The 27,911-nt window shown below is 38.6% G+C and overlaps 1 protein-coding gene across 3 annotated transcripts in view; it reads right to left on the reverse strand.

Moving 5' to 3' along the window:
* TTC39B (tetratricopeptide repeat domain 39B) overlaps positions 1 to 27,911 on the reverse strand; it is an 81,587-nt gene that overhangs the window by 10,442 nt on the left and 43,234 nt on the right. For all 3 annotated transcript variants that reach the window (XM_054054388.1, XM_054054389.1, XM_054054390.1), the window contains 13 exons: positions 17,866 to 17,970; positions 15,905 to 16,036; positions 13,882 to 13,958; positions 12,761 to 12,828; positions 10,677 to 10,741; positions 10,407 to 10,512; positions 8,957 to 9,022; positions 5,153 to 5,261; positions 4,225 to 4,292; positions 4,078 to 4,137; positions 3,612 to 3,773; positions 2,465 to 2,556; positions 2,038 to 2,158 (listed from right to left, as the gene is read on the reverse strand). In XM_054054388.1, coding sequence (XP_053910363.1) covers positions 2,038 to 2,158; positions 2,465 to 2,556; positions 3,612 to 3,773; positions 4,078 to 4,137; positions 4,225 to 4,292; positions 5,153 to 5,261; positions 8,957 to 9,022; positions 10,407 to 10,512; positions 10,677 to 10,741; positions 12,761 to 12,828; positions 13,882 to 13,958; positions 15,905 to 16,036; positions 17,866 to 17,970 — 1,231 coding nt within the window. The remainder of the gene's footprint in view (positions 1 to 2,037; positions 2,159 to 2,464; positions 2,557 to 3,611; positions 3,774 to 4,077; positions 4,138 to 4,224; positions 4,293 to 5,152; positions 5,262 to 8,956; positions 9,023 to 10,406; positions 10,513 to 10,676; positions 10,742 to 12,760; positions 12,829 to 13,881; positions 13,959 to 15,904; positions 16,037 to 17,865; positions 17,971 to 27,911) is intronic.

The following is a 27,911-nucleotide window of genomic DNA, read 5'->3' on the forward strand; positions in this document are numbered from 1 at the left end:
TATCTCGTGGAAGGCTATTATGGAACATTCTGAGCACATAAAAATACTGCCTAAAAAACCTTGTTTTAAACAATATGAACGGTTTCAAAGCCTGAACACTTACTGTGAAGAAGCCCATGAATAAAAGTATCTGTACAACCTCAACCACCCATCCACAATGAGTACAGGACATGCAGTCAGTACATGCAAAGTTTACAAAGACAATCACATTTGCCTTAACAATAATTTAATGCTGCAGAAGAGCATCTATGCCTAGGGGGAGGCAAAATGATATTGAACGTGTATGGGCAAAGTAGCCTGGGTTTTTAAGTTTTTTATGTTTTGACACCTTTTTAATAAGAGTCTATCATGCAGTTTCATATATTTTTGAAAACTAAACTGAATGGATTTTATCACGATAGTTTACCACCATCCATGTAACACCAGCCAAACTGTATTTCAGGTTCAACTAGTGGCCTCTGCCATGTGAAATATAGAAGCACATTAAAGTAGTTACACCCTACAGGATTACACAATTTCTGTGTGTATATTTGTGGATGTGTGCATATATATACACTATACATACATATGCGTACAACCCACAGTGTGTTTATATATAGGTGCTATAACCTATAGTCTGTTTCCTTCCATATGGTGCAACACTGGAAAGAGGTAAAACGTTCTGCATGTGGTTCCAATACACACTTCTATATAATTCCTATAAAGTGATTTTTAAAAAAAAAAATCAAGGCAAATCCTAGCACAAAGGTTCCCGAATGCTTCGGTACAATAAATAATAAGCTTGTTTTGATGCATTAAACATTATTACATTCTAGCACAGCGAGAATAAGAGAATATCTACACAGAGTTAATGTTAACGAATATGAAACTTGGCTGATACCCCTACCAAACCATCACAAACACAAGAGTATAATTTGTTCTACTGTATTTGACTTGTAATTACACCTCTGAAATATGAAGCCTGATGTCATTCTGAAGCTGATGCAACAGACTGTTGAAATATTTCTGCTTATATTTCTGCTGTCACTATGTGCACTTTCGGGAGGAAAAAAAAGGTTCTACCTAAGTCTGAAATAGTGTTGACACTATCAACTACATTATGCTAAATTCATTTCAGTTCTGTAGTCCTATCTAATTTACACTTACTGCACTATCACCATACATTATGTTTATTTTGACTTAACTCACAGTGGAAAAATTCTTCAAAGACACTTCATTTGACATCAAGCCCAATGATGTATACTCACAACAGAATAGCACTGTGCTATACAAGCCCAAAACAACCTTATTATTTATGTCTTTATACATAATGAGTATACAATGAATTTTAAAACTAATGGATTAATTTTCTTAGGACTCTCTGTATAAATGAGCTTCAACAGAAGAAACTCCTTCTCAAATTATGTTTTTCATCTTGAATTGTTGCTAAATTATCCATCTGCAAAAATTTTAGCATATACATATGCAAAGTATCATTACTGTGCACACACAGACAGACTGCAGCACAAATGCCTTCGAAGTTAAAAGCATCGGAAATCAGAATAACATTAGTAAAGCATCATTAACTCCTGCACATTTTACCCAGAATCAATGTAAGAAAAAACACCCCACCACCCTTCATGTTCACTAGAACAGAAACTGCTGAAGTAATCCGTAACTTCCCAATGAATCTAGAAGATAAGGACTGAAATTCTGTCAAACTAAAGAATATGAACATATGTGCTAGAAACCCATACAGGTTTCCAGGTGACTTCCAGCTTCATGTGGCAACAGCAATCATTCTCTCTATGTCTGAACTTTGACATGAAAAATCTGACTCTGGTTTTGGACTTCTACTACTCAGTAATATGATCCAGCTCCTAGTGAATTTCACAAAAATCCCCTTGCATGAATGCAATAATTCTTTTAAAAGAGAAGTTTAAAAACACAGAGGCAAATGCTTCCTGACAATATTATTCTTTCCCTGTATAACAAAACATACTTCTTTTTTTTTTTTTTTCTATTTTAAAAGGGTGAAAAGAAAGCAAACTTAAATACCAAGGCAGGTAATATCAGCTTCACTGGTTGAGGACTTGCATAGCGTCGAGCTTTCCTTACTGCAAACTTCTCAGTTGGGATAGATTTTCCTGCAATTCTCTGTTTTAGACCTTCCACCTGCCTACAAGGAAGGAAAAGAGAAAATAGAAATTGCTTTATGTAAAGTTTTTTAATCTTATTTTGTTTATGAAGATTTGCTCTGCAACTCTGAAGTGTAATGTCTTAAATTGTTTCATGCTACAGTTGTAGGACGTACGTTTGCTGATAAAAGCAGCATTTTAAATATTCTGAGGCTAAAAGTAAGAGAAAAACTGAAAAGCTGATGGTTATAAGTAGGAACAAAGTCATACAAGGCAAAGATACTGGATTCAAAAACTTTTATATGGGGAAAAAAGGCAGCGCATATAGTTGCTTTATAAATGTTTACCTGAATAAAGATATAATGTCCTCACCAGTCCTTTTCAAATCATCCTCTGGAAGCATACACAGAATTGCTGCTTTCTGGAACACATATATTGCCTGTTTAAAAAAGAAACAGCAACATATTACCACAACTAATTTGCAGTGTTCAGTCAATACTCCAGGGACTCTAATCTCTCACACCATTTGCTGTAGCAACAAGTTTCCATTAATTCTCAGGCAGGTGGAACTACAGAAGCTTAACATTTCATTTGTCACGTAATTTACGCTATAATTTTATTTTCAACATACTTACTCATATTATAAATAAGTTAGAACATTAAGGGTGTCTCCGGCATAGAATAGAAATATTAATCATGCAAATCACACATAGAGAGATGAGGTTAAATGCAGAACTCTAAAGTTCATTACTGTCATTATATGACCTATTACATTTAGAGACATGCCTGAAAAAAACAGAAGAAAATATCTGAGTACTAATCCAAGGAAAGTTCAATAACTGGACTTTACAGTAAAAAAAACCAATAATCCATATTTGTATTCAAGACATTTACACTTCATGTTGAATATATTATCTTCCTCTTCTGACAAAAATTGGATGTATCCCTTTTCCACTAAGCATAACACCGCACTAATCTAGAAAGAAACACACAAAAATGACGTACCAAAAATTACTTGCAGATTGTGCTTGGTTCATACTTTGAGAAACATCTTCATGATAACAAGATAGGTAGCCCAGCTTTTCTCATGAGACCCTGTCTCCAGCAGCCTTCTCATTTCATGCTGCAAAGCATCTGCTGAGTAGGCGTGCTCTTGTCACTTAATAATTAACTAAAAAAACACAGTTTCTTCTGCCAAGTTTTATTAGTAAGTGTTAGAACTTGGCTTGAGATGTAAGTTAACAGTTTTCCTCTCCCTTTCAAAACCTGGTAAGTATCTCTGTTTGCAGAATGACTGCAGCATTGTTAGTTATGGTTCTGGTGCTTCGGAATCTGAAATAAAAATTTCTAAACTACCCAGTTAAATCCATCATTTTGGTACTATTTGCTTATGGGTTTCAGAAGCAAAAATTACACTTATTTGCAAACTGAAATGCAAACTTAACTGCAGAGAGACTACTGGTGTATCATAACAACATCCACCTACCCATTTACCTTAGACCACCTGCTCTCTTTGCTGAGCTGGTCTGCATACCGATATGCTTGAAGCCAGTTCTGCTGGAAGGTGTGGCACCACATCAGTTCCCAGTAACAGAGATGATGAATCTGCTTCCACTCTTGCTGGGCTGCTATACATTCTTGGAACCTCAACTGCGCCTGTGACATCATTAAGTAAGAATGATGAAAACTGGCTCAATTACAGTTCCACATGAGAACTATGTTTAATTATAGAGCAAATTCTTTCCTAGCACCCAAGTGGAGAACACTTGACTAGTAAAACAAAATAAACTTCCCTTTCTAGCCTCACTTAGAGAGAAAGCTGAAATCAAAATTGACAACAAACACAAACAGGGATACAAGCATAATTATCAGTCCAACTGAAATAAGTTACTTAGATGACATAAATATTTTTCCCCCACGCTGAACACACAAAAACCCTAAAAAGAAAAAAATCATTTACCTTTTCAAAATTTCCTTTCAGTATATCTATTCTGGCAGCATAAAACAGAATAATGGAACCCTGGAAAGGAGATGAGAAAAATACTCAGTTACTGTTTTAAGGTTAGAGAAGTACATTGCTGTTACTAAATTTTTTGAGAATACACACATTTGGAAACTTCTGGAGATAGGGTTCCAGGAGACTATCCGCTTCCTGAAGATTGGCTTCCCCAGTACCTACAAAACATAACACACCAACCTCAATGTACTTAAAAACCTGAGTTTCATAGGTTAAGATTTTGGGTTTTACATTCTATTATGGCTTGGACAGATTAATGGATGACTGCTTCTATGCAAAAGCAGAATTATTTCATCATACTGTGTTTCTGTAAAAATGAGTTACTGTCCTGATGGTAATAAGTGCTTTTAAGACAGTCAGGGTCTGTAAGTAAAAACAAAATAGAATATATGAATATTCTTTATAGAATTCCATTATAAATTCTGGTTATATTTATAAATTCCTGTAATTGCTTTAGCAAATTAGGAAAACATTCCTCAGCTACCTCCTTTCCCAATTTTAAGCTCAGTAATGACATACAGGTGATACTGAAAGAAATGAAGTTCTCCTTAATTTCCTGATGAGCCTGAGGGACAAGGACTAAAATACTTCCAGACTTAAGAATGTGAAAATATGTCAAAGATACATACAGAATTAATGGTGACTTTTAGCCTGATGTGGCAAAGCCAATTAATTCTCTACATGTTTGAACTTCCAAGTAAATTGTTTGGGAGTACAAACTCCTTTCTGGAGATAGCTTTCAGAATATCTGACATTAATTTATTTGTCTGAACTAAAGTGTTTTGTGATATTTAGCTGTTGCATGTTGAGATGGCCCTGCAAATGGAACAAGATGTTGGTATAACGGTATCTACCCTCACTGTTTCTGCAGATACAGCTTTGTCAGAGATCATAATTAAATATTCAGCAATCTCTTGTTACAAAGCTAATTGGCCACAGTTTCAAAATTCAGTTCAAAAAAATCACAATATCTACCATAATGTGTAGCATAACTGAGCAGCTACACAGTGGGTCTCACCAAGGATTAAGGAGACGTAAGTATGATAAACCAACAGGGTGAAAGTACACAGAATGGCCCTCAAACTGCTGCCAGATGCGCCTTCCCGTAGTTGACAGAGGCCCAACTCCTAAGAAACATCACAAACACATGCAGAATTAACTATCAGTACACCAAGTTACTATGAACAGTCCCTGGCTTCCCCACAACCAGTTTTCCTTTCAATTATAAGAGCTTCATAATCAGCACTTAATATTACGTCAGGTCCAACACAACCTTCTATCAAAACAGTTCTGCTACAGATGATAGCAAGGAAAAGATTACAGTTAAGTTACAGTGGAATAAAATTACTCATGCATTTTAGTGCTCTAGTGAAATGGGAACACCACACAGACCATGCAGGCACACAGGTCTACATCCTTTCCCCGCTAATTTTCTGGTTATGACCCTTTCAGAACAATGTCTTTGAATCTGTGTTTGATGAGAACCTCTCTCAACTGTTCCACAGTTACTTGTTGGCAGGAGTTTTCCTTCACAGAAATCCCTGGTTATCACCAATTCTATTACGTCAAGTCAGCCACTATCTTGATGTTCTTTTCAAATTATCAGCTCCGCTGACATATCAACTTCCAGGCACTGTTTCCAGGCAATGGAATTTGTGTGCACTGAGAATCATAAAGTGCAAGAGCTTCCGATCCCCAGATTCCCAGCTGTGAGAAATCACGAAAGGAAGGCAAGAGAGCAGCATGGTTAAGTCAAGATCTGCTGTTCACACTAAAGGGTAAGAAGGATATGGACAGGCAGTGCAAGCAAGGACAGATAACCTGGCAAGAGTATAAGGACACTGCCCGGTTGTGTAGGAACTGGGTCAGGAAGGCCAAGGCTGGAGATGAACTTGGCAAGAGGTACAAAGAACAATAAGAAGGAATTCTATAAGTATGTCAGAAAAGGAAGGTCAATGAAAGATTATGCCCGTTGATGAGCAAGACTGGCAAACTGGTAACAATAGACAAGGAGAAGGCCGAGGAACTCAAAAACTTTTTAGTCTCAGTCTTCCCTGGTAACGTCTTCTCCCACACCTCATGAGCAGATGGACTACAAGATGGGGGCTGAGGGAGCAAAGTTCCTCCCACTGTAAGAGAAGATCAGGTTTGTGACCACCTGAGGAACCTGAATATATTCAAATCTAAGAGATTTGACAAGATGCATCCCAGAGTCCTGATGGACTTGGCTGATGTGGTTGTCAAGCCACTTTACATGATACCTGAAAAGTCGTGGCAGTCAGGTGAAGTCCCTGGTGACTGGAAAACCAGAAACATTGCACCCATTTTTAAAAAGGGTAGAAAGGAGGACCCTGGGAACTACTGACCTGTCAGCCTCACCTCTGTGCCTGGGAAAATCATGGAACAGATCTTCCTAGAAGCTATGCTAAAGCACAGGGAGGACAGGAAGGTGATTCAAGACAGCCAGCATGGCTTCACCAAGGGCAGGTCTTGTCTGATCAACCTAGTACCCTTCTATGATGAACTAACTACATCAGAGGACAAGAGAAAAGCAACAGATGTCACCTATTTGGCTTCTGTAAGGACTTTGACACGGTCCCCCACAACATCCTTCTCTCTAAATTGGAGAGATAGTGATTTGACAGGTGAACTGTTCAGTGGACAAGGAATTGCTTGGATGGTCACAACCAGAGGGTAGTAGTCAATGGTTCAATGTCCAGATGGAGATCCGTGACAAGTGATGTCTCTCAGTGGTCCATATCGGGATCACTACTGTTTAACATCTTCATCAATGACATAGACAGTGGGATTGAGTGCACCCTCAGCAAGTTCGCAGATGACATCAGGCTGATTGGTGCAGTTGACACACCTGAGAGGTGGGCTGCGATCCAGGCGGACCCAGACAAGCCTAAGAAGTGAGCCTGTGTGATCCTCAAGAGGCTCAACAAGGCCAAGTGCAAGGTCCTGCACCTGGGTCAGTGCAACGCTTGGTATCAATACAAGATGGGGGATGAAGGGAACGAGAGCAGCCCTGTGGACAAAGACTAAAGGGTGCTGAGGAACGAAAAGCCGCACACGAGCCAGTAATGTTCTTGCAGCCCAGAAGGCCAACCATATCCTGGGCACATCAAAAGAAGTGTGGCCAACAGGTCGAGGGAGGTGATTCTCCCCCTCTACTTCATTCTGATGAGACGAAACCCCCCGGAGTACTGAATTCCAGCTCTGGAGCCCTCAGCACAAAAAAGATATGGACCTGTTGGAGGGGGTCAAGATGAGGGTCACAAAAATGATCTGAGGGATGGAACACCTCTCCTATGAGCCCAGGCTGAGAGAGCTGGTGGTGTTCACTCTGGAGAAGAGATGGCTCAAGGGACACCCTATTGCAGCCTTTCAATACTTCAAGGTGGGCCTGTAAGTATGATGGGGACAAATTTTTAGCAGGGCCTGCTGTGATAGGAAAAGGGGTAACAGTTTTAAATTAAATCAGAGTAGAGTTAGACTAGCTATAAAGAAGAAATCTTTTACCAAAAGCATGGTGAAACATTGGAACAGGCTGCCCAGAGAGGTGCTATAAGCCTCACCCTTGGAAACAGCCAGCGTCAGGTTGGGCCAGGCTCTGAGCAACTGATCTAGTTGGCAATGTCCCTGCTTACTGCAGTGAGGTTAGACTAGATGACCTTTAAAGGCCCCTTTCAACCGAAGCCATTCTAATGCTTCTGTAGGAAAAGGAATCCAGATTAACGAAGACTAATTCAGCTCTTAATTCATGAAACTTCTTCCCATCCTTTCCAGTTTATGCCCATTACAGGACAGCTTGACCACTTGGGGGATTGTTGAGATGAGCTCAGAGCTTTCCTGTTCAAAAGCAGTGGCTCCTCAAACACATATCAAATGTTATGCCTCAAAACAAATATTAACTTAACAGGAGTTTTATTGCATAACAACTTGATGAGTTTAGGGAGCAATCAAGCACCACACAAAAAAAATATGGTGATATGCCGATACACCAAAATTGTTTGTTCTTTTCTTTTCAGCTTTTACTATCTTTTCAGTCAGGGCAAAAATGTGTATTATGGAGGACCTTCAGCATGAACCAGGTCTTTCACAGGAATAAACTAAATGAACAGGTCTCTACTAAAGTCTAAGTTTACATAAGCAGGGCCATGTTTGTGGACAAACTAATAGCAATAAGACCATATGGTGACTCTTAGTCTCATTAATAAGTTGAAGTTTAGTTATGTATAAGTCTATGGGCTGCTTTATTTGGTTCTAATGGGTGCTAAAAAGTGTTTTAAAGGGCCTGTAAGATACTTACATAACAAACAAAAAAACCAAGGCTTTTAAAACCAAGGCTATGATTACAAATAATCTCCTCATCTGTGAGAAAATGATGTCCTGAGATTCCACAGTGACTTACTATAGTCAAAAATATCTTCTGCCAAAGACAGGGGCTAGAATTGTGAATGGAAAACCATAGAACTGACTCTTATTAATTTCTGACTTCATAGGCTGGAAGAGAAAGCTGCTATCTTCTCCTAAAGGATCAGAAAAAATAAAGGAAACTGCAATTTGAAAACCCCCTCTGAAGCAGACTGGTCATTTCCTATTTTTGTTCAAGATCAGGATATCTCCATATGTGCTTTCATGCCTGTGACATCTAGCCCACTTCTCATCTTTTTAACAGTACTGAAATACTGATAAACAATACAGAACATTATACTTCTAGTGTGAAATACATTATGTTAAATCCATCAAGTCTTTATCTGAGAAGAGATATTTGAAATAACAAATATTTGAACAAAACAAATATCAGATCAAATACCCTATTGCCAGAAAATCCAATAAATTCTAAAAGTCGAAGGATCCTTCCTGGTAAAAGTGACAGCATCTGAAATAAATTTCAAACAAAAATAAGATAAAATTAATAACAAATTATAAACATTTTTTTTAAAAAAGTAAAACTACTGTAAACTTGAGCCAAAAATGCCAGGTACTATGGTAAAAGCTATTACATATTAAAGAAAAAGTAAAATCCAAAAGAACTCAAAAATAGGCACGCATGATCAACAATCAGTCTACAGCTCCAAGGAAGCTCAGACTTTTGATGATCATCCAGTATGGAAACAGCACGACAGAGTCCAGCTGTGCTTCTTCAGATAATGGCAGATTTTCCTGTATTCAGCTAATCAGCATTGTTTGAAAACTGTGGGTCATGTTCAACAAAATTCTACCCATTTTGCTGATACTTAGAACCTACTATTGTGATCTTTTCTCCCAATCAAATGACATGATCTCATCACAAGTGTTAAGGCTGCTCCTACTGAATTTGCAGACCGGCAAACATACTTGTTTTAGAAATACTAGCTATTGTTATCTTCCTTTAACCCTCTGTTACATGCTTTTTGTTCCCCTTATAACTGCATTCTCCACATCCTACACAACAGAAAACTTACAAAGACCACAACCACCTTTTCAACAAACCGTTACCAGAAGCTCTATTTGAAAGTCAGTTTTTGAAAGCTCCATTCACCCTATTACATTTTGCCCAGCAAAGGCTTTTTCTGTTAAGCTTCCTGAGGATACTTTTTAAAGACTAAGAAAGGTCAAAGGACCTAGTAACACGGACATCTACCAGTTGCTTGGGTTTTAAAGACTGACAGCTGCAGACCGACCTGAGCTCTTCTGAGCATACTCAGAACTGGCCAGCTCCAGTCTGGAATGATACAGAAATGAACATACCAGCAGAAATCAACTCTCACTGTTGCCATTAAACATGTGAATAGGCAACTACAGAAAAGAAAAATCTAGTGGATCTGCCCCATTTTCTTTTGCACGAACTCAATAAACTACTGCTCATTCTTCTGAATTTGTAATTATTTATGCCAATCTACAGAATGCTCTGAAGCAAAATAATGGTATACATCGGGGTAGTAGAACAAAAGCAGACTGTCCAGGTGTCCTGTAACCAACAGCATAAGCATCTTAAAAATTCCTGCTACACACACCTAGATGTAGATGCTTTTTCTTTTAAGAAATAGATACGTAAATTACTAAGAAAATTAAACAGAATTCAGAATAAATCAGTAGAAAGATTCTAGGAGACATGCGTGCAAAAAGCCACTGCTGTTTTCATATCACATAAAGCTTTCAAAGCCTGTATTTCCATTTTACAAATACGCATCTTTTAACACAGGATTGTAGTACTGTATCTGCCAAGAAAGAATCCTACAGAAATATCCCAACAGCCTTTATGTAGTCTGAAAAAGTCATACCAAGTTGAATGCTCCAATTCCAAGTTTTACTCCTCCTTCAAACTGGTAATAAGTGTCAATTTTGCTTTTGTTCCCCTGAGTCATCTGTAGCACCTGATGACATTCTCTTTTGATGCAGGAAAAAAAGGAGGGAAAGGGAAACATGACTGAGAAATATACGAAGTATAATTATTATTACTGCTATAAAAACATTTCTTTTCATTTTGAAAGCATTCATGCAACTGTATCTGCTTATACAACACTGAATCTAAGTGTTTCCTAATGGCTTACTTGTATATTTGGTAACTTGTCCTGATTTTGAGGCCACCTTTGATAAAGTTGATCATATTTTCATCCTGGAAGGAAAAATATACAAAAATGTGGATTCAGCTATTACATACAGCACATGCATAATCACCTTCCAGCTACATTTACAATTATTTATAACTCAAGAGTCACTGGAAATACTAGAAATATTTTTCAGTTATTAGGCTCAGCTCTAAGACAGAAATTAATACTTGCTTTAGGTTGTCAGGGAAACATTTCTCTGGTGCATGTTACAAAATTTAAAACTTAAGAGGGATATTAAAGAAGTCAATTACTTTTAAACGAATTTCCCAATGCATACAAATGAAACAAGAAAGCTCTCCACCAGATGGTGCTGTAGGAACTTTTTAAGAAAGTGCTGAAATGCCGATTCTGACACACATTTAGAGAGCCCAGAACCTGGCAGAAGACAACATGTACTACCCAAAATATGTGCTTATTAACCTCTAGAAAAATCAAAGTAAAGCCACAATGTACTAGCCATCAAAAATAAATTCCTGAAAAACAAGAAGGTTAACGGTTTAACAGGACAGATTTTTTTTCTCAGAGTTGCCACAGAAGGTGAAGATGTGCAAGCATTTCAGAAATGCAAATTTAAATACTCAGCTACATATATGATGTGGAAATGAAAGACAGAAAATATTAAAAAAGAATCAGAATCATCAACCAATGGACATACTGGCTTCCATAAAAGGGCTACAATTTCAAAGGCCTACCTCGCTTGTTTTGTCTGCAAGACTGACCAGCCAAACATAAATGTCTTAGTACAAGTATTCTCACTATCTCCTTCTGAATGGTTACATTTTCATTATCATCCTCAGATGAATCAAGGTCAGTCAAGGACCATGGCAGGGGGGTTGAAACTAGATGACCTTTAAGGTCCCTTCCAACCCAAACTATTCTATGATTCTATAAGGATGAAAAGTATGGGTCATGACAGCAGTGAGCAGAACAGGATATTATAGTCAACAACAGTGCATCTCTGACATGACGAGTAGTGAGGTGCTGCTGTAGGGAAAGCATACCCCTATGGCTTCTGTCATTTTGTACAGTCCTAAACTCCCCTCCTTTGATAAATATTTAAAATTCTCTTCCTGCTTTAAAAAAACCTCACCCACAAAACAAGAAAGAGGGTTTGTTCCATTTAGTTAATTAAGGAAAAGGTCAGTTATAGGAAAGACTGGCAGACCATTAATAATATTTCCTGACTCTTCCAGCCAAAGTACTACTTTAAGTGGTTTGTAAAGCTATGCCAAATTAACTTTTTAGGTCCATCTGATCTTATAATCTTAATGCCCTACTTCTTCCTCATAATTTGAATCTGAAGGGATTATCTAAAACACATTCATTAAACATTTGTAAGACACAAACAAATTTAAAAAGTACAACTAACAATTACCCTTGTCAAAATGAAATTTCTAACTGAATTTAAAAACATTGTAGCATTAAGTCCCTGTAACCACAAGCCAAACAAGAAGTACAAATCAGATAGTATTAAATATCAGATCCTTCTGTGAACTGAATTATTACTTCAGCAACACTAGGGCATCCTCATTTTATAATAATCCATTACTATATTGCTCTTGACATCATGTCAAAAGTGCATGGAAAGTGATACTGAATTGGAGACAAGTGTGGATCGGTTCAAGTTTTGTTAGTAAGGAAACATGCTATCCTTTTTGTGCAGAAAAGACCTACACTTTCAAATAAGAAATTTCCTCATACTTTAACATCTTTTTAAACAAGGGCTGTACGCTGTCAGAGGTGATGCAAGTCTTTTTGACACAACATCTGTATAAGACCGCAATACACCTTAGGTTTTTGATTCCTGAGTATCAGTAACATCTTTGGATGTTCATATACAGTAAGAGAGGGTTTTGTTGGGTACTATAGTGTTCACCCCACTTTCAACCACTGCCATGAAATAACATTCATTCTTCAGGAAAAGTGTGGTTTTAAAATAGCCTATCTATTGTGGGAGCAAGGTTTCACAAGTACTAACATCTTTCCATTAAACTGCTACAAAGAGATACAAAAATTGACTTTACCTGTACAAAGGTGAGAGCTGCTTTCTGTAGTAAGCATTCAGCATAGCAGATTTCAGCATGCATCTCCTCTATAGAAGAAAGAAAAGTTATTTACTGTCAGCAAAGACAGTATTATTGTTAAAATTCTCCTTTTTGGGGTCAATGGATCAAATAAAATGCTGCTAAGAGAAGACAAAAAAGCAAGACTCTGCTGTTGCTGGTTTGGTAACTGCTGAATGATGGCTGTAACACACAAATCCCAACAGAAGTCTTACATTTCACTTCTCAGACAAAAATTTTGAAATTGGCAGAGCTGAGTTCAGCCTGGGACAAAAACTACTTGTCATTCTGGTGGATGATATGTACTTTCCATTGATCCTAAGTTTAAGCATCAGGCTACAGCGACTAGGTCTTCCAACCCTCCTTCCACCCTTTCACAGATGGCTCAGGCTTTTCGAAAGTGCAGTAAGACATCATGAACAGGGTTTCACCAAGTCATGCTCAACAAACAGAAAGCCCCGGGCAGACTTTCTGTCCTCATTTGGCACTGAAGTACATTTGACTTAGCATACACAATAAAAGTAACTCTGTACCCATGCTGCAAGACCAGCCACGTGCACAAGGCTTCCGTACGTACAGGGCACGCATGGTGAGTTTCACATGTCTACTATTAAAGAGGATTCTTTTGTGTCAGGAAAAAAGATATAGTTGATTCTGCCCAAATCAGAAAGAGGAGATCAGCATTTTCAGAGCCATAAAATGTACTGATACCATTTTCAAAAACACCTTAAGGCAAACAAGACAGGCACAAAAATTGTTAATGTATTCAGATTCCAATGTAATTAGTGATAAGGATGTATTCCACAGCATCACTGATTCTTAAAACTTTTGGGAGCTGTATAATGTGTTGTGAAAGGCATCCTTTTTTAATTCACGCATGCTTAGTGTCAAAAAAAATTAAGCTGAATCCCCCATTCTGAGAATTTTGCAAATTCAAAAAAAACACCATACAGGTGGTTTGTGTGGTTGACTTTTACTATAAGACACTACAAGTTACAGAGTTAAGCATATTGGTACTCACTGACAGGACATTTTTGAGCATTTTTCACTTTGTAATTTGAAATATATTATAAACCACTTACCTTCACTCAATTGATCCACTGACTGTTTAGAAACTAGATTGGACAAGGATTCCACCACTGTGCTTCTTTTACGGAATCTAAATCAGTTGTATGTGGAAGAAAAGAAGACCACACAGCATGAGCGACATTTCAACAGAAAAATTAACTTTATTGATAATTCTTAACTGATAATTCTTAACTGATAATTTATAATTCTTAACTATTTCCAACCACAATTTATAGACATTCTTAGTAAACTGACCGTTTTCCAATAACTGCAATTCTTTGAGGAGTTCAATCGTGGCCACTGGTATGCATTTATGCTCAGAAGCCTATCCAAACTTGCTCCAATTTAATCTACTTTAAATGTACAAGAGCTTCTACCTGACTTCTACCACCACCTGCAAGAGGTCTCTTCAACCCCAGGCCAGCCACCTGAACTGGACTTGAATGTTTCATGAATGACTTTTTTTCATTTCTTAAGCTTGCACTCAGAATTAGAATGAAAAATGAAAAGCTGTTTTCACCATAGCAAAAATATAAATACTTCAGTATTTGATGGGATTTTATGCTATGACTCTAAAACCACCACATACTTTACTTTCAACAGATCTCAACTATCTGTGTTATAAATTTCCATTACTAGTTTGTTTTAGTATGGTATTCAAAAAATGAATTCATTATTATTTACAAACAGATTTATAAAGAAGCTAAAGAAATAATTCTACATTCAGAAAAGGAATAGTGTACTTCGTAAGCCAGGAAGTTACTAATTCTAAATACTGAGTATTAGCTTATCATTTGCTTACACTACTCTGCACATTGAAAAGCTCAGGATCTTGACAATGAGATTATGTCACTACAGGTTAACATAACACAGAAAAAATATTGGGTCAATTAAGGCACGTGTAGTTCTCGCAATTCTTCACCCATTGAGTGTCTGTCTTGCATTCATAGGAGTTTTGTGACAGACTAGACCAGAGAACTTATGCATAAAACTTTGCATCCTGCAGAGAAAGAGGCCCATATTGAAACTACCTGAAGTACAAAGAAGAACCTCATTTTCAGACATAGTAAACAACATAGTTCAGATGAAACTGTGCATCAATAGCACTCCTGAAAAAGAGGCAGAAACTGCTGACTCTTTATTTTCTTCAAGTAGTATCTGATCGTTTTGTCCCCTTCCTCTTTCCTTCTTTCTTGTCCTTCCCATTTCCCTTCCTCTTGTTTGTTATCGCTAAGGAGGTGACATTAAACGTCTAAAATAACAATATTTGGTGATCATTCATGATAAATTATGGCATAACCAATATGATGAAGAACCAGTACTGCAGAATAAAGCACTCATTTCTTGTTTCGTCAGATTTGTTAAGCATTTTAGCTTTGACAATGCATTTTCTACATCTTTTTTTAAATTAAAAAAATAAAGGTCACTAATAACTACTATTTTATACTCTATTTCATTGTTGTTCCAAGCAGGACCAGAAACAAAAGATTCAGAATGCTCTTGACCAGAATATTAGACCTTTAATTTTAAGGTAAGCTAAATGCTTACCTTTGTAACAATAATAAAAAAATGTTTTGGTTTTAGAAGTAATCTTAGCACAAGCTTAACCCTATTAGACTAGTGGGTCTACCTCTGCAAATAACTTTTTAAAAAAGAATATTTTCATGACAAAAGAAAATTCAAAATACGGACCTTTCAATTGTTGATCACTATCAAAACCAAAGTCACAAGTTGAAATATCTCAGGCAGTTCAATCATGTAGTGTCAGCTTACGTGGTCTACACAGTTAACCAATCATTTAATTAACTTTAGAGGCTACACATGCCCAGATCTGACAAGTCTGTTGTTTCTGCAATTGTGGGAAACGTACCTTTACTAATAATAGCTCAATAGTGAGACTTACGCTACATTTCCAAATTTAAAGCACCATCATACTGGCACAATAGCCTGCTTTGAAAGCATACAGACAGTTGGTATATCTTACAAAGAACACTTAGTGGATCGAGTACCTCGTAAATGTCCATTGCTTGGGCTTACCTTTGGCAGGTTTGCAAAGCTTCTTTCATTGTAGAGATTCCCACTTGTATATCCTGCTGTTCAAAGGTCATAGCAGCTTGCATAACTAAAATAGTGCTGTATCCAAGGGCATGGTACATACTATCTTTAGACCTAGGGCAAACATATAAAGCCATATAAACTTTAAATTACAATATAAAATGAAATGCTGGGACACTTGCATTAATTTGCAAAAACACAGAAGAATAAAGCAGGGAAGTAATGGATGTGAGAACGTAACCTAGCTAATATCATCTTCGCTGGGTGCTGTTTGTCAGTCTCCAGAGGACATTGTCACAGCAAGTTCCAGAAGATATCCAAACTGGGTTACACAAACATTTGCACTTAATAATATCCCATTTATAGTCCACTGATACATCTATTTAATTTAGCTAATCAAGCCTTGACATAAATACTCTTTCTTCTGCTTTTACTTAACATAAGAAGTAAGGACATCCTTCTAACATTACTACTTGATCCAAAGACACAAAAATCTGCATTTGTATCACAGAGAAGTCAGTATACACATGCTCGGTCCTGCATAAAAGGCTACACTGAACTAGCCTGGGTTTCACAAAGTAATTACATAATCAAAAAAATAAGAAGTTGATGGTAAGTGACTACAGGAGGTCATATACTCAAACCTATTATTGCCAATGTTATGCCAGGCAAATCCGTATTTTATCTAACCAAGTTTCAAGAGATTCAAGACAATGAAGACTGCATACTCTTCTGGCACCCTCTCTGGTACACCACAATCAATGTACTTTTTCCTAACATTCAACTGAACCTCTTAAGCCTCAGCTTGTGGTAACAGCCTCTTGCTTTACCATCTTCCACTATGGAGAAGCATATCTCCGTCTCTGCAACCTCCTTTCAACAGCTCCAGACCACTACTAGATTAAAGCCCGGGTCTCCTTTTGCCAAACCAAAACTAACCCAGCCCTCAAAATCTTAACAAGTCAGATGTTCTAGTCTTCTAGTTACGCTGCTAGCTCTCTGTTGGATCCTCTCCTGTTTCCTCAACTTTTTTTTCTTCCACTTGAAACAGGAAGCTACTTGCCAAAGGTATTTTTGAAGACAGAAAATTTCAGCGGAGTCAAGGAAGACAGACCTATGGGACAAGTGTTTATTTCTTAAATATATCAACAATTGCCCTAAAATTTTTACATTATTTAAGGACTTAAGTTTAACTTCTATTGAAAAGCTATTTTCCAGAATACAATTGTTTTTTTTTCTTTTTTTAAAGGTTGTTATTTGTTTCCTTGTTAGGCTGAGTACTCCTTTGTAGATTAGATTAATATGCTACATAATAAGCTTAAAGTCTATTAGCTGTCAGAGACTCAGAGCATCAAACCCATGGAGTTCACACATCTTTTTTCTTCACAGTAAACATCAACTAAAACAAATACTTCGCTGCATATAAAAACAGTGTTTCATGAAACAAAGTCTTCTGTTTTACAATGCAAAATGAAATACGTATGAAACATACAAAAAAAAAGGGTAATATGTGTATGTATTCAGCAATACACGCATGCACAATCCTTTCATGTAAAACTCAGTATTCTGCAATACTACTCAAAAGGAGTTTTAGCATACACAAGTGCAAGTGGGCCTTCTCAGAGAATTGCTCACTTACACATAATGCAAAATGCCCAGAGAAGACAGCACAGCTAATTTTAAAAGGTGTTAGTGCTGCCTACCTCATCGACACTCAAGCTCTCCACACCACTAAAACCAAATACTTGACAGCCATATTTTGCGATGGTCTTACGGAGAAACAAGTGCACTGCTACAACCCAAGGATATTGAGAAAAGCTTTACAACAAAAAGGAATAAATGAAAACCGCTATCTTCAGAGGCCTTAAATTAATCTTCAGCTACCAGATAGCATACTTTACACTATCTGTTTACAGTAACTTCAGCAAATAACAGGACCTCACCATGGACGGAGCAGTTCCAGGGCTTCAGAGAACTTATTGTTTAGAAATAAGTTCAGTGCCATTGAACATTCTTCCAGAGCACACTTGAGATCCATCTTGGATGCCCTAAAAAAAAGATTCTTAGTTTAGTCAAACTGTAAATATAAACAGAAAATTGATTAATCGGGGTTTTTCATAGCAACTTTGTTACTTGTTTTTAAAATCTAGCTTTACAAAACCAAGTCATATGCTTAACAGTTTATCCTACATGGGTGTGCCCTCTTTCATTATTTAAGTGATATTTATGGCTTTGTCCTCTTTTTTGTACCAGTCAATATGCAATGGAGTAATTTTTACTGCTACATATGTAACACAAATACTCAAAACTCATCACTGTGTCCAAGCTCTCAATTCCCCCATCAGTATGAATGTAGTTGCTAGATCTTGAGAGAGATGACAAAATAGTAATTTCAAATCCACGAAAGCAGTAAGCAGACACTCACTGCACAACCAGCTATGTCAAAACCAGTCTTGCCAGAAGACTCCAGCTATGCCAAAAGCTTCTGTTCTTCCTAATTTACTTCAAGTATAATCACTTGCTCTTGGTTAAGAGGAATTTATCTACCATTACCACTACCTTGGCCACTTTTGCCTGAAAGACCCAGGAGCACTTGCAAATTGCTCCCTGGGCAGAACTGATGACAAACTGGACCTTCACGGTAGTGACAAGTACCTAGAATCTACACAGCCTTCAACGTGCACAGCTGGATCTGGAAAAGATAATCTGTCTGCAGCTTTGAAACAACAGGTTTAGGCTCTGTAATGGGCTTTATCCAAGTAAGGTTAAGCAGTGGTAAGCAACAGATCATTTCAATGAGATAAATATTTAAGCACTGACCAGAAGAGAAGAATAGTGAAGGAGGAATTTAAGAAGAGAAACAACAGACGAGTGCAGCTGCTCTAAATCTGACAGAAACGCACGCTCTCAAAAGCTTTAAAAACGTTTGCTGGGGTTTTTGTACCCCTTCTGGGGCAGAAAACTGGGCTAAGACTAGATAGCAACCTCAAACTCTTCTTCAGCATTATTTGCGGTGATTTCTTAGTGGCATTTGTTTTCCTCTTAAAAAATTCACCTTCTGCAGAAAAATAAAATCTCTTACTCAATACTTGACAACCACTAGATATTATTATCAAACATACCAGGAGGCAAATCCTGCCTTTCACCATGAAGTAGTGACTGGTCTAGCAGTCCAGTGGTTTTACCATCAGACTGTTACCAACAATTTTATATATAACTTAAATACCTTTATTTCCCCCTCATACTGAGATTCAACTTGATTATTATGTTTACAATTTTAAGATTTATGTAATTTTATGTAGCAAAAAAAATACTGTTCCTAAAAGCTGAAACATTTGCAGCTCTGCCCAACTGTTATCCTTAGCCATTAACTAAGTTTCATGTCCTCTGGCTGCTTACAACACTGCAGGAACAGTCATATTCTCATACAACCTGCTGCCCTGATCTCCAGCTGTCCAATAAACGTACCACCATCACCACCAGCAGAGAAGGGGCATTGCAGTGACCCTGTCAACCAGAACATGCCTTACCAGCAAAGCATCCCCCCTCTTTTCCCATGTGCCAGCACATCACACCCCAAGTTTCATCCCAACATTTAGTCCTAGGTGAGGGCATGGGGAATAAGCACTGCAACACAGCCCACGTTTGCCCTGCTGTATGGCAGGTACCAAAGTCTTTATTAGCCTGTACTGATCAGTAGTGTACAGCTACTGGAGAGCAAATCTACATTTGTGCTCTCTTCATTGCTGGCCTGTGTCACCACCAAAAAACTGTTCCATTGCCACTGTTAATTTGTGTTCACTCACCTGAATACTCTTAAGATAGATATCTAAATTGCCTTCCAGTAAAAGTACTTCAGGGAAGTTACCATACAGCAGGTTTACTTAGGTCTATGTATAAATACACAAGCCCCAGTAATAAATAAAAATCCTTCAGATAAAGCAATGGCAGTATCTTTTGTACTGCTGCAGGGAAATAAAACAGAGCTATCAATTTTTTTGTTGTTCATATACAATTCTTCATAATCTAGACTGCACTGGGAAATAGAATATAGAGGTACAATTTATAATTCAGACTACACTGGCTAATCTTACTTATCCTGCTATCTAGACATCCATTTTTTACAAGGCTGTTCCATTAATTACAGGAATATATTATGGTCTTTTTTTTTTTTTTCAGAAAGGTTTACTTTGTATATTTAGATGTAAGTGCACCAGGTTTATTATAAACGTTAGTTTTGAGACTAGTTTAATTGAAGGCTACAATTGAACAGTAAAAAACTGGGTGGGTTTGCTTTTTTTTCCTAAGTCTTCTGGTATACATCCCTGTGTAATTCAGCTCTGCAAGGAAGTTGATAATCAAGTCTTCTCAATGACAGAAGTGTATTTGAGTAAATCCATAGGTTTATTCTTAAATTTCCCCTCACTACACATACTACATCAAAAGGTTCTGAAACATATCTATCATAAAAATTGAAGAAAGGGAAAAATTGTATTGACATTGTTCAAAGACAGTTATGAAATAAGACACCATTTTCACTATGAATTCAACAGGATGATGCACAATTGTTGGTCCCCCATTTTAATACCGTTTGCTTAGTATCTTTTACCCTTTCGTACCTTCTCATCTGTCTTTCAAACACCCTGATTAATTATTTCCATTTGGCTCCTCCTTGATGAGGGGAAAAGGAAACTGTCAAGTATGAGAAATTTTATCAGAAAGTAGCAATTTGCTGTAGGTCACACAGAGTTTAAGAACTTCCAGTTTCAGCAGACACAGCTTTTTATCTTGATGATGCTGTTGTAGGGCAAGGTGACTACGATGTCATTGCCATCACAGAAACGTGGTGGGATGACTCACATAACTGGAGTACAGCTATGTTGGGATATAAACTCTTCAGGTGGGACAGGAAGGGTAGGAAAGGAGGCGGGGTAGCCCTCTATGTTAAAGAGTGCTTTGATACTCTTGAATTGGATTACGGTGAGGATGGGACCGAGTGCCTATGGGTTAAAATCAGAGGAGCCCACAAGAAGGGGGACTTTGTGATAGGAGTCTGTTACAGACCACCCAGCCAAGAAGAAGCAACTGATGAGCTCTTCTATAAACAGCTGGGGATAGTCTCTAAATCTCTGCCTCTTGTCCTTGTGGGTGACTTTAATTTTCCGGATGTCTGCTGGGAGTACAATACAGCAGAAAGGAAACAGTCTAGGAGGTTCCTGGAGTGCATGGAAGACAACTTCCTTGTACAACTGGTTAGTGAACCAACAAGGGAGGGTGCCTTCCTAGACCTGCTGTTTGCAAATAGAGAAGGTCTTGTTGGGGATTTGACAGTTGGAGGACGCCTGGGACTAAGCGATCATGAAATGATAGGATTTTCAGTTCTAGGGGGGATAAAGAAGGGGACTAACAAAACTATCACATTAAACTTCCAGAGGGCAGACTTTGGACTGTTCAGAAGGTTGGTTAGCCAAGTCCCATGGGAAACAGTCCTTCAGGGCAAGGGAGCCCACGAGGGTTGGGCGCTCTTGAAAAACGAAATCCTAGCAGCTCAAGAGCAGGCCATCCCTGTGTTCCGGAAAAGGAGCCGGTGGGGGGAAAAGCCAGCTTGGTGGAGCAGGGAGATCTCAAGATGTGTCAATAATAAGAAGAAGCTCTATGTGCTTTGGAGGAAAGGACAGGCATCTTGGGTGGACTACAGGGAGGAAGTGAGATAGTGCAGGGAAAAAATCAGGAGGGCTAAGGCCCAACTAGAAATCAAATTGGCTAAGTCTGTGAAAGACAACAAAAAGTCTTTCTACAAATACATTAACAGGAAAAGGAGGACGAGGGAGAATATCCAGTCCCTATTGGATGCAGAAGGAATAACAGTGACAGGGGATAATGACAAGACTGAGGTACTTAATGCCTTCTTCACCTCAGTCTTTAATAGCAAAGGAAGTTGTTCCTTCTGTTTACAAATCCAAGAGTTAGAGGAGCAGAATGAGGCTCCCACGATCTAAGAGGAGGCGGTTAGAGACTTGCTTGCCCAGCTAGACTCCCACAAGTCTATGGGACCGGATGGGATCCACCCAAGAGTATTGAAGGAGCTGGCGGATCTCCTTTCCAAACCCCTATCCATCATCTTCCAAAGGTCCTGGCTGACTGGGGAAGTTCCACTGGACTGGAGGCTGGCTAATGTTGTGCCCATCTACAAGAAGGGTTGCAGGGAGGATCTGGGGAACTACAGGCCTGTCAGTCTCACCTCAGTGCCGGGGAAAGTCATGGAACAGGTAATCTTGAGTGCTATCATGAAGCACATGCAAGAGAACCGGGTGCTCAGGCCCAGTCAACATGGGTTTATAAAGGGCAGATCTTGCCAAACTAACCTGATCACCTTCTATGACAAAATCACTCGACTACTGGATGGGGGAAAGGCTGTGGATGTAGTCTTCTTGGACTTCAGTAAAGCCTTTGACACAGTTTTTCACAGCATTCTGCTTCAGAAACTGTCAGCCTCTGGCCTGGACAGGCGCACACTCTCCTGGGTTGAAAACTGGTTGGATGGCCGGGCCCAGAGAGTGGTGGTCAATGGAGTTAACTCCAGCTGGAGGCCAGTCACAAGTGGGGTTCCCCAGGGCTCAGTACTGGGTCCAGCCCTGTTCAATGTCTTTATCAATGACCTGGATGAAGGCATTGAGTGCACCCTCAGCAAGTTTGCAGATGACACTAAGCTGGGAGGAAGTGTCGATCTGCTGGAGGGTAGGGAGGCTCTGCAAAGGGATCTGAACAGGCTGGACTGCTGGGCTGAGACCAATGGCATGAGGTTTAACAAGGCCAAATGCCGGGTCCTGCACTTGGGGCACAACAACCCTATGTAGTGCTACAGACTGGGGGAAGAGTGGCTGGAGAGCTGCACGGAGGAGAAGGACCTGGGGGTGTTGGTTGACAGCCGACTGAACATGAGCCAGCAGCGTGCCCAGGTGGCCAAGAAGGCCAATGGCATCTTGGTTTGTATCAGAAATGGGGTCACCAGCAGGTCCAGGGAGGTTATTCTCCCTCTGTACTCGGCACTGGTGAGACCGCACCTCGAATACTGCGTTCAGTTCTGGACCCCTCACCACAAGAAGGATGTTGAGGCTCTGGAGTGTGTCCAGAGAAGAGCAACGAAGCTGGTGAAGGGGCTGGAGAACAAGTCTTATGAGGAGCGGCTGAGAGAGCTGGGGTTGTTTAGCCTGGAGAAGAGGAGGCTGAGGGGAGACCTTATTACTCTCTACAACTACCTAAAAGGAGGTTGTGCAGAGGAGGGAGCTGGCCTCTTCTCCCAAGTGACAGGGGACAGGACAAGAGGGAACGGCCTGAAGCTCCGCTAGGGGAGGTTCAGGTTGGATATCAGAAAAAAATTCTTCACAGAAAGAGTCATCGGGCACTGGAACAGGCTGCCCAGGGAGGTGGTCAAGTCGCCTTCCCTGGAGGTGTTTAAGGAACGGGTGGATGAAGTGCTTGGGGACATGGTTTAGGGAGTGTTAGGAATGGTTGGACTCGATGATCCAGTGGGTCCTTTCCAACCTGGTGATTCTGTGATTCTGTGATTCTTGCACTGAAATTACAGGGGACTTTGCAGTTCTCAAATCCAACTTGAATAATCTTTGAAAAACTACATCAGACATTAAATTGTAAGTACAAATCATCACATTATTCAAATCTCGCACAGATTTACAAGCCAAAATGTAAATTGTATTAAAATTCTAACTCAGTGACACCTTCCACCATCTCTTCCTGAAAGCCATGGTAGCAGATACACATCACAAATTCAAACCTTCTGTACTTCAATTTAGGAAAAAGACCCCCAAACCATGATGGCTATTGCAAGCTCATTTTGTATTTTGTACATTCTAGACTCTAAATCCAGAAAACAAAATAACCAGACTGAACATTTAGTGTGAATACCTGCCAAAGCCTCAGCCTGTAACACCTCTTCATAGTCCCAAAGTAAAATTCTTTCCAAAGCCTCAATCAAAAGAAGATCCACAGACTCTACATGATGAAGCATCACACCTAAAAGAATGGTTCTAAGTCTTCATGCTAAAAATACTCAATTGGTTAGTTTTCCATTAACAAAAAATTATCAGAAATAAGCATGCTTAAAATCCTACACTTCCTACTCAATAAAGCAGAATTAAAATGTTTATCAAAGCAAAGATGAAGAAATTTTATTTTAGTGCATTCAAACTGAATATGTAAGCAAATCTGTCTAAATTAAAATATTTAGCCAAAGAGTAGAGAAATGTACACACTCACGTCCTCTTCAAATGACTTCTACAGTATGTCCTCAAAGAACAGTGTTAAGAAATAAATAAAGACTAATTTCCAATGACTGAAAGTTTTGTAAAACACTAAATTTTATTAGCGAATTCCAAGAATACCATCTGCTAAGAAATAATTTTCAAAGACCTAGTTTTAGCTAGATTGAGATGCTGAGTTTTTTTCTGATACACGAGCAAGGACCAGAGTTAGACCCTCAATAACATGCCATCACCACCATGTGTTGCCATGCTTGTATAGTCAAATTTCACATTCGCTTTTTAGGAAACTGTGCCTGGTCAGATTACACATTCCATTTGCTCCTCCTTTCCTGCTAGGAAAAATGGCTAGATGCTTTCAAATAATTTCTCAAGAAGAGGATTTTCTTTCTCAAATACCAGATGCACAAGATTGTCTTACAAAAAACAAACAACCAGTAAACAAAGTTGAGAGCAACTAGATGGCAAGAATGAATTTTTTATTCCCTCATTCCTGCACACCAGAACTGTTTTGTGACAGCACTGACGCAGTGCTCTCTTCCAGGTGTCTTCCAACACAAATCCCAGTGGCCATATTAAGTGTGTGAAGGGAAATCTTCCAAATCGCAGAGGACAGATGGATCTTCTGGTTCCCTTCCCTCAGAGCACATCTGCTAACCTTAAGGTGGACTAAGAACTCTGTGAACTATTGGTACAGAAGAACCCAACAAGAGGTGATGACACGCTACACAGAGTATGGAGGAACTACGAACAGTCATCTGAAGTAAGAGAGGGTAGATGACCACAAGACAGATATGTATAATCACACAGTTCATGCAAGAATCTGAAGGCAAGATGGGTCATTCATCATAGCAGGTAATTTAACAACTGACCATTAATTTATTAGTTTAGTTGTAAAACGTTTGGGTTCAGCATAGAAAGAGAGTTTCCTATAACTTCACCTAAAAAGTAATACTAAACATACCACTGTACCATTCTTCTGAAAGGATCAGGATGCCCAACTCCCTACTTCCACCGCTTCACTAAGCCTCATCCCAGTGAAAAGAAACACATTTTCTACGTTTGTACGCTGTAAATCTGCACACTTCATACTGTGCAATCGGTAAGTGCTGGAACATCCTTCGGAAGGAAAATCTAATACTTGTTTTGTATAACGTAGTCACAGGCATGCTGGCTCTTTAGCTGTTACCAGAGGACCATTAGCCACCAGGCTCCCAAACACCATCACAGCACCAACTCTAGCATCACCATCAATACTTGTAAAACAATTCCATTAACAAACTTCCTTAGAACAAAAGAGCCTTGGCACCCTGTAAAAAGTATCTTATCCTATTAAGTGGGTAAGCAATAGATCTCTCCAGCACGTTGCCATCATGTTCTTTTTCTGTTTTACAGACAAGTTCCCACTTTGCTGCCTTGATGTATGACCAAAGCCAGCAGACAATCCAAACCATCTTCCTTACACCAATACATTTACCATGCCTTAGATCAAACAAGCTTATGAAATTATTCTGCCATTTCAGATACAAAACTTTGGAAGCCAGTTCCCTCAGACTCCTATTTCTTACAAGTGAATTATACCCTCTACGAGTCTCACTCCTGTTTAATTCCTCTTAACATATATTTTCTAATGTTTTCCTACATCCTGCAACAGAGGAACATAACCAGAAGGATACACTCCAACTCAGATTCATAACTTGATACCAGAACAGTCAGAAGAAAGAAAAATACTGACTCAAGATAAGTTGGCTATCTTTGCTGGCAGACCAGGAATATTTCTATGCTCAGAAAAATCACATTTCTTCCTCTTCTCCCAAATCACAACAAACCTATTTCTACAGCAGTTAGCAAATCGATGAATAGTTCAGTGAGCAAGGCTGATTCGAACTCTCTTTCTGACTCATGTTCTTTTTCTTCTTACTCCATCTTATTTTGGCAATCTCACTTTTTTTTTTCCCTACTTCCACATACAGTTTCCTAGAATGGACAGAAACTTAACACATTTTATCACCTCAGATGAGCATATGCTTTTACTTATACTACAGCAGGCTAAATTAACACTACTTCAGTGAAATTACTATTGATTTTACCCAGTGAATGAAGTTCACATCTAAACAAAAACAGGCAAAGAAAAACGTGCTATACTAGGTGTTACACAGAGATAATGCCACAATACAAGGAGAATAAAACACCACTGTGTTAGTGTCTACTAAAGGTATTTTAAGGATACCTTTTCTAAAAACACAGCATTTTTATAAGTTCTCTTCTCGCTACTATTTCAAACTTCTTTTATGAAAGAATAAAAAATTTTTTGAATTCCAGCAACAGCTTATGTATCTCTGGCTTGGTGCTGAGCTACTCATGAAATACAGTGGAGATATCCTGCGCATAAGGAAATTATTAGCAGCTTTAAGTAGGTTCTTCTAGTCAACTACTTGGAGCCGCAATAGAAACAAAGAACACTGACTTGAAAACCCTAAGAGGTATTGGAATAGTCAGTCTTAGGACGAGAATCCTCGGGATGTACACAAAGCAAAAGCATTTAGTAATTTAAAATGTCAAAACAGTTGGCAGCGTATTAAGCTGCTTTCCTTTTTTCCCTACAGATTAATTAAAAAAGGACCATAACTACTACCCTACAACAAATTAAAAAGTCATTGCTCTAGCATTTAAAACTAAGTTATTTAAACATGTAATGAGTTGGGCAATAACACCTGTATGTCTACACTGAGGCGTAATATAAGGGTATTCCTGAAAGGCAGTCATATAGCTCAAGTTAAGTATTAACTTGGTACATGTATTTGTATCTGCAAGAGATCTGATCAGCTTTTAATATCCCTGGTGCACTGATCTACCAACTATTCCCTTGAAAGGGAATTCAGGAGCTCGAAATAGAACTGCAGAAAAGTTCACCCTTAATCCAAGTACATTTTTCACATTTTAAATCATATATTTAGGACTGAGTTCCACACTTTATTACCATTAGTTGGACTTAAATGTGCAAGCGTTATTTTGTACACTTAGTGACGGCACAATTTATTTTTTTAACTTCTAAAACTATTTGTTGGCTCCCTTAAAACACAGACAAAATAATCAGCCTCATCTGATAAACAACATTTAATTGCCAGCAATTTGGTTTTCTACAGCTACTGTTTTCACTAATAAAAGTCTCACTGGGCCACAGGTACTGAAAATATCTGAAATTAGTAGTTGGACTAAAGCAAAACTTCTCCACAGGAAAAGCTCACATAAAGATGAAACTAGCAATAACAATTTAGTTTTAAGATACCCACGTTAAATGCACATCTGACATAAACAAAAGGAGTGAAAATAAGGTCTTCTAAAAGTCAAGGAGTATAGAGAGAGGATGCTATCTTGATGATAAACTTAAAAGAAGCTTCCCCAGAGGAAGAACCTTTTAGAGGCATTTGTTTGCTTAAACTCAAATAAAAACTATTCTCTTTGTCAACCACAGAACCAGCAGGTACAGCAGCAAGAAACCACCACCTGCAGCACTGTTCTTCAGTAACATAGAGGCAGGCATCTGCTATAGAACTTATTGCCAAAGTTAATGATGACAAAACAGCATTAAAATTTACTGCTCACAGGCTGTTCTTGTCCTCTGCAGGAAGATGATAAGTCAAATTGTCCTAACATACTGTCAAAATCTGACACACACTGTCACTATTCAGAATGTTCCTATACCTTCT

The sequence above is a fragment of the Cuculus canorus genome, chromosome Z (assembly GCF_017976375.1).
Source record: "Cuculus canorus isolate bCucCan1 chromosome Z, bCucCan1.pri, whole genome shotgun sequence".
Classification (NCBI taxonomy): Eukaryota; Metazoa; Chordata; class Aves; order Cuculiformes; family Cuculidae; genus Cuculus; species Cuculus canorus.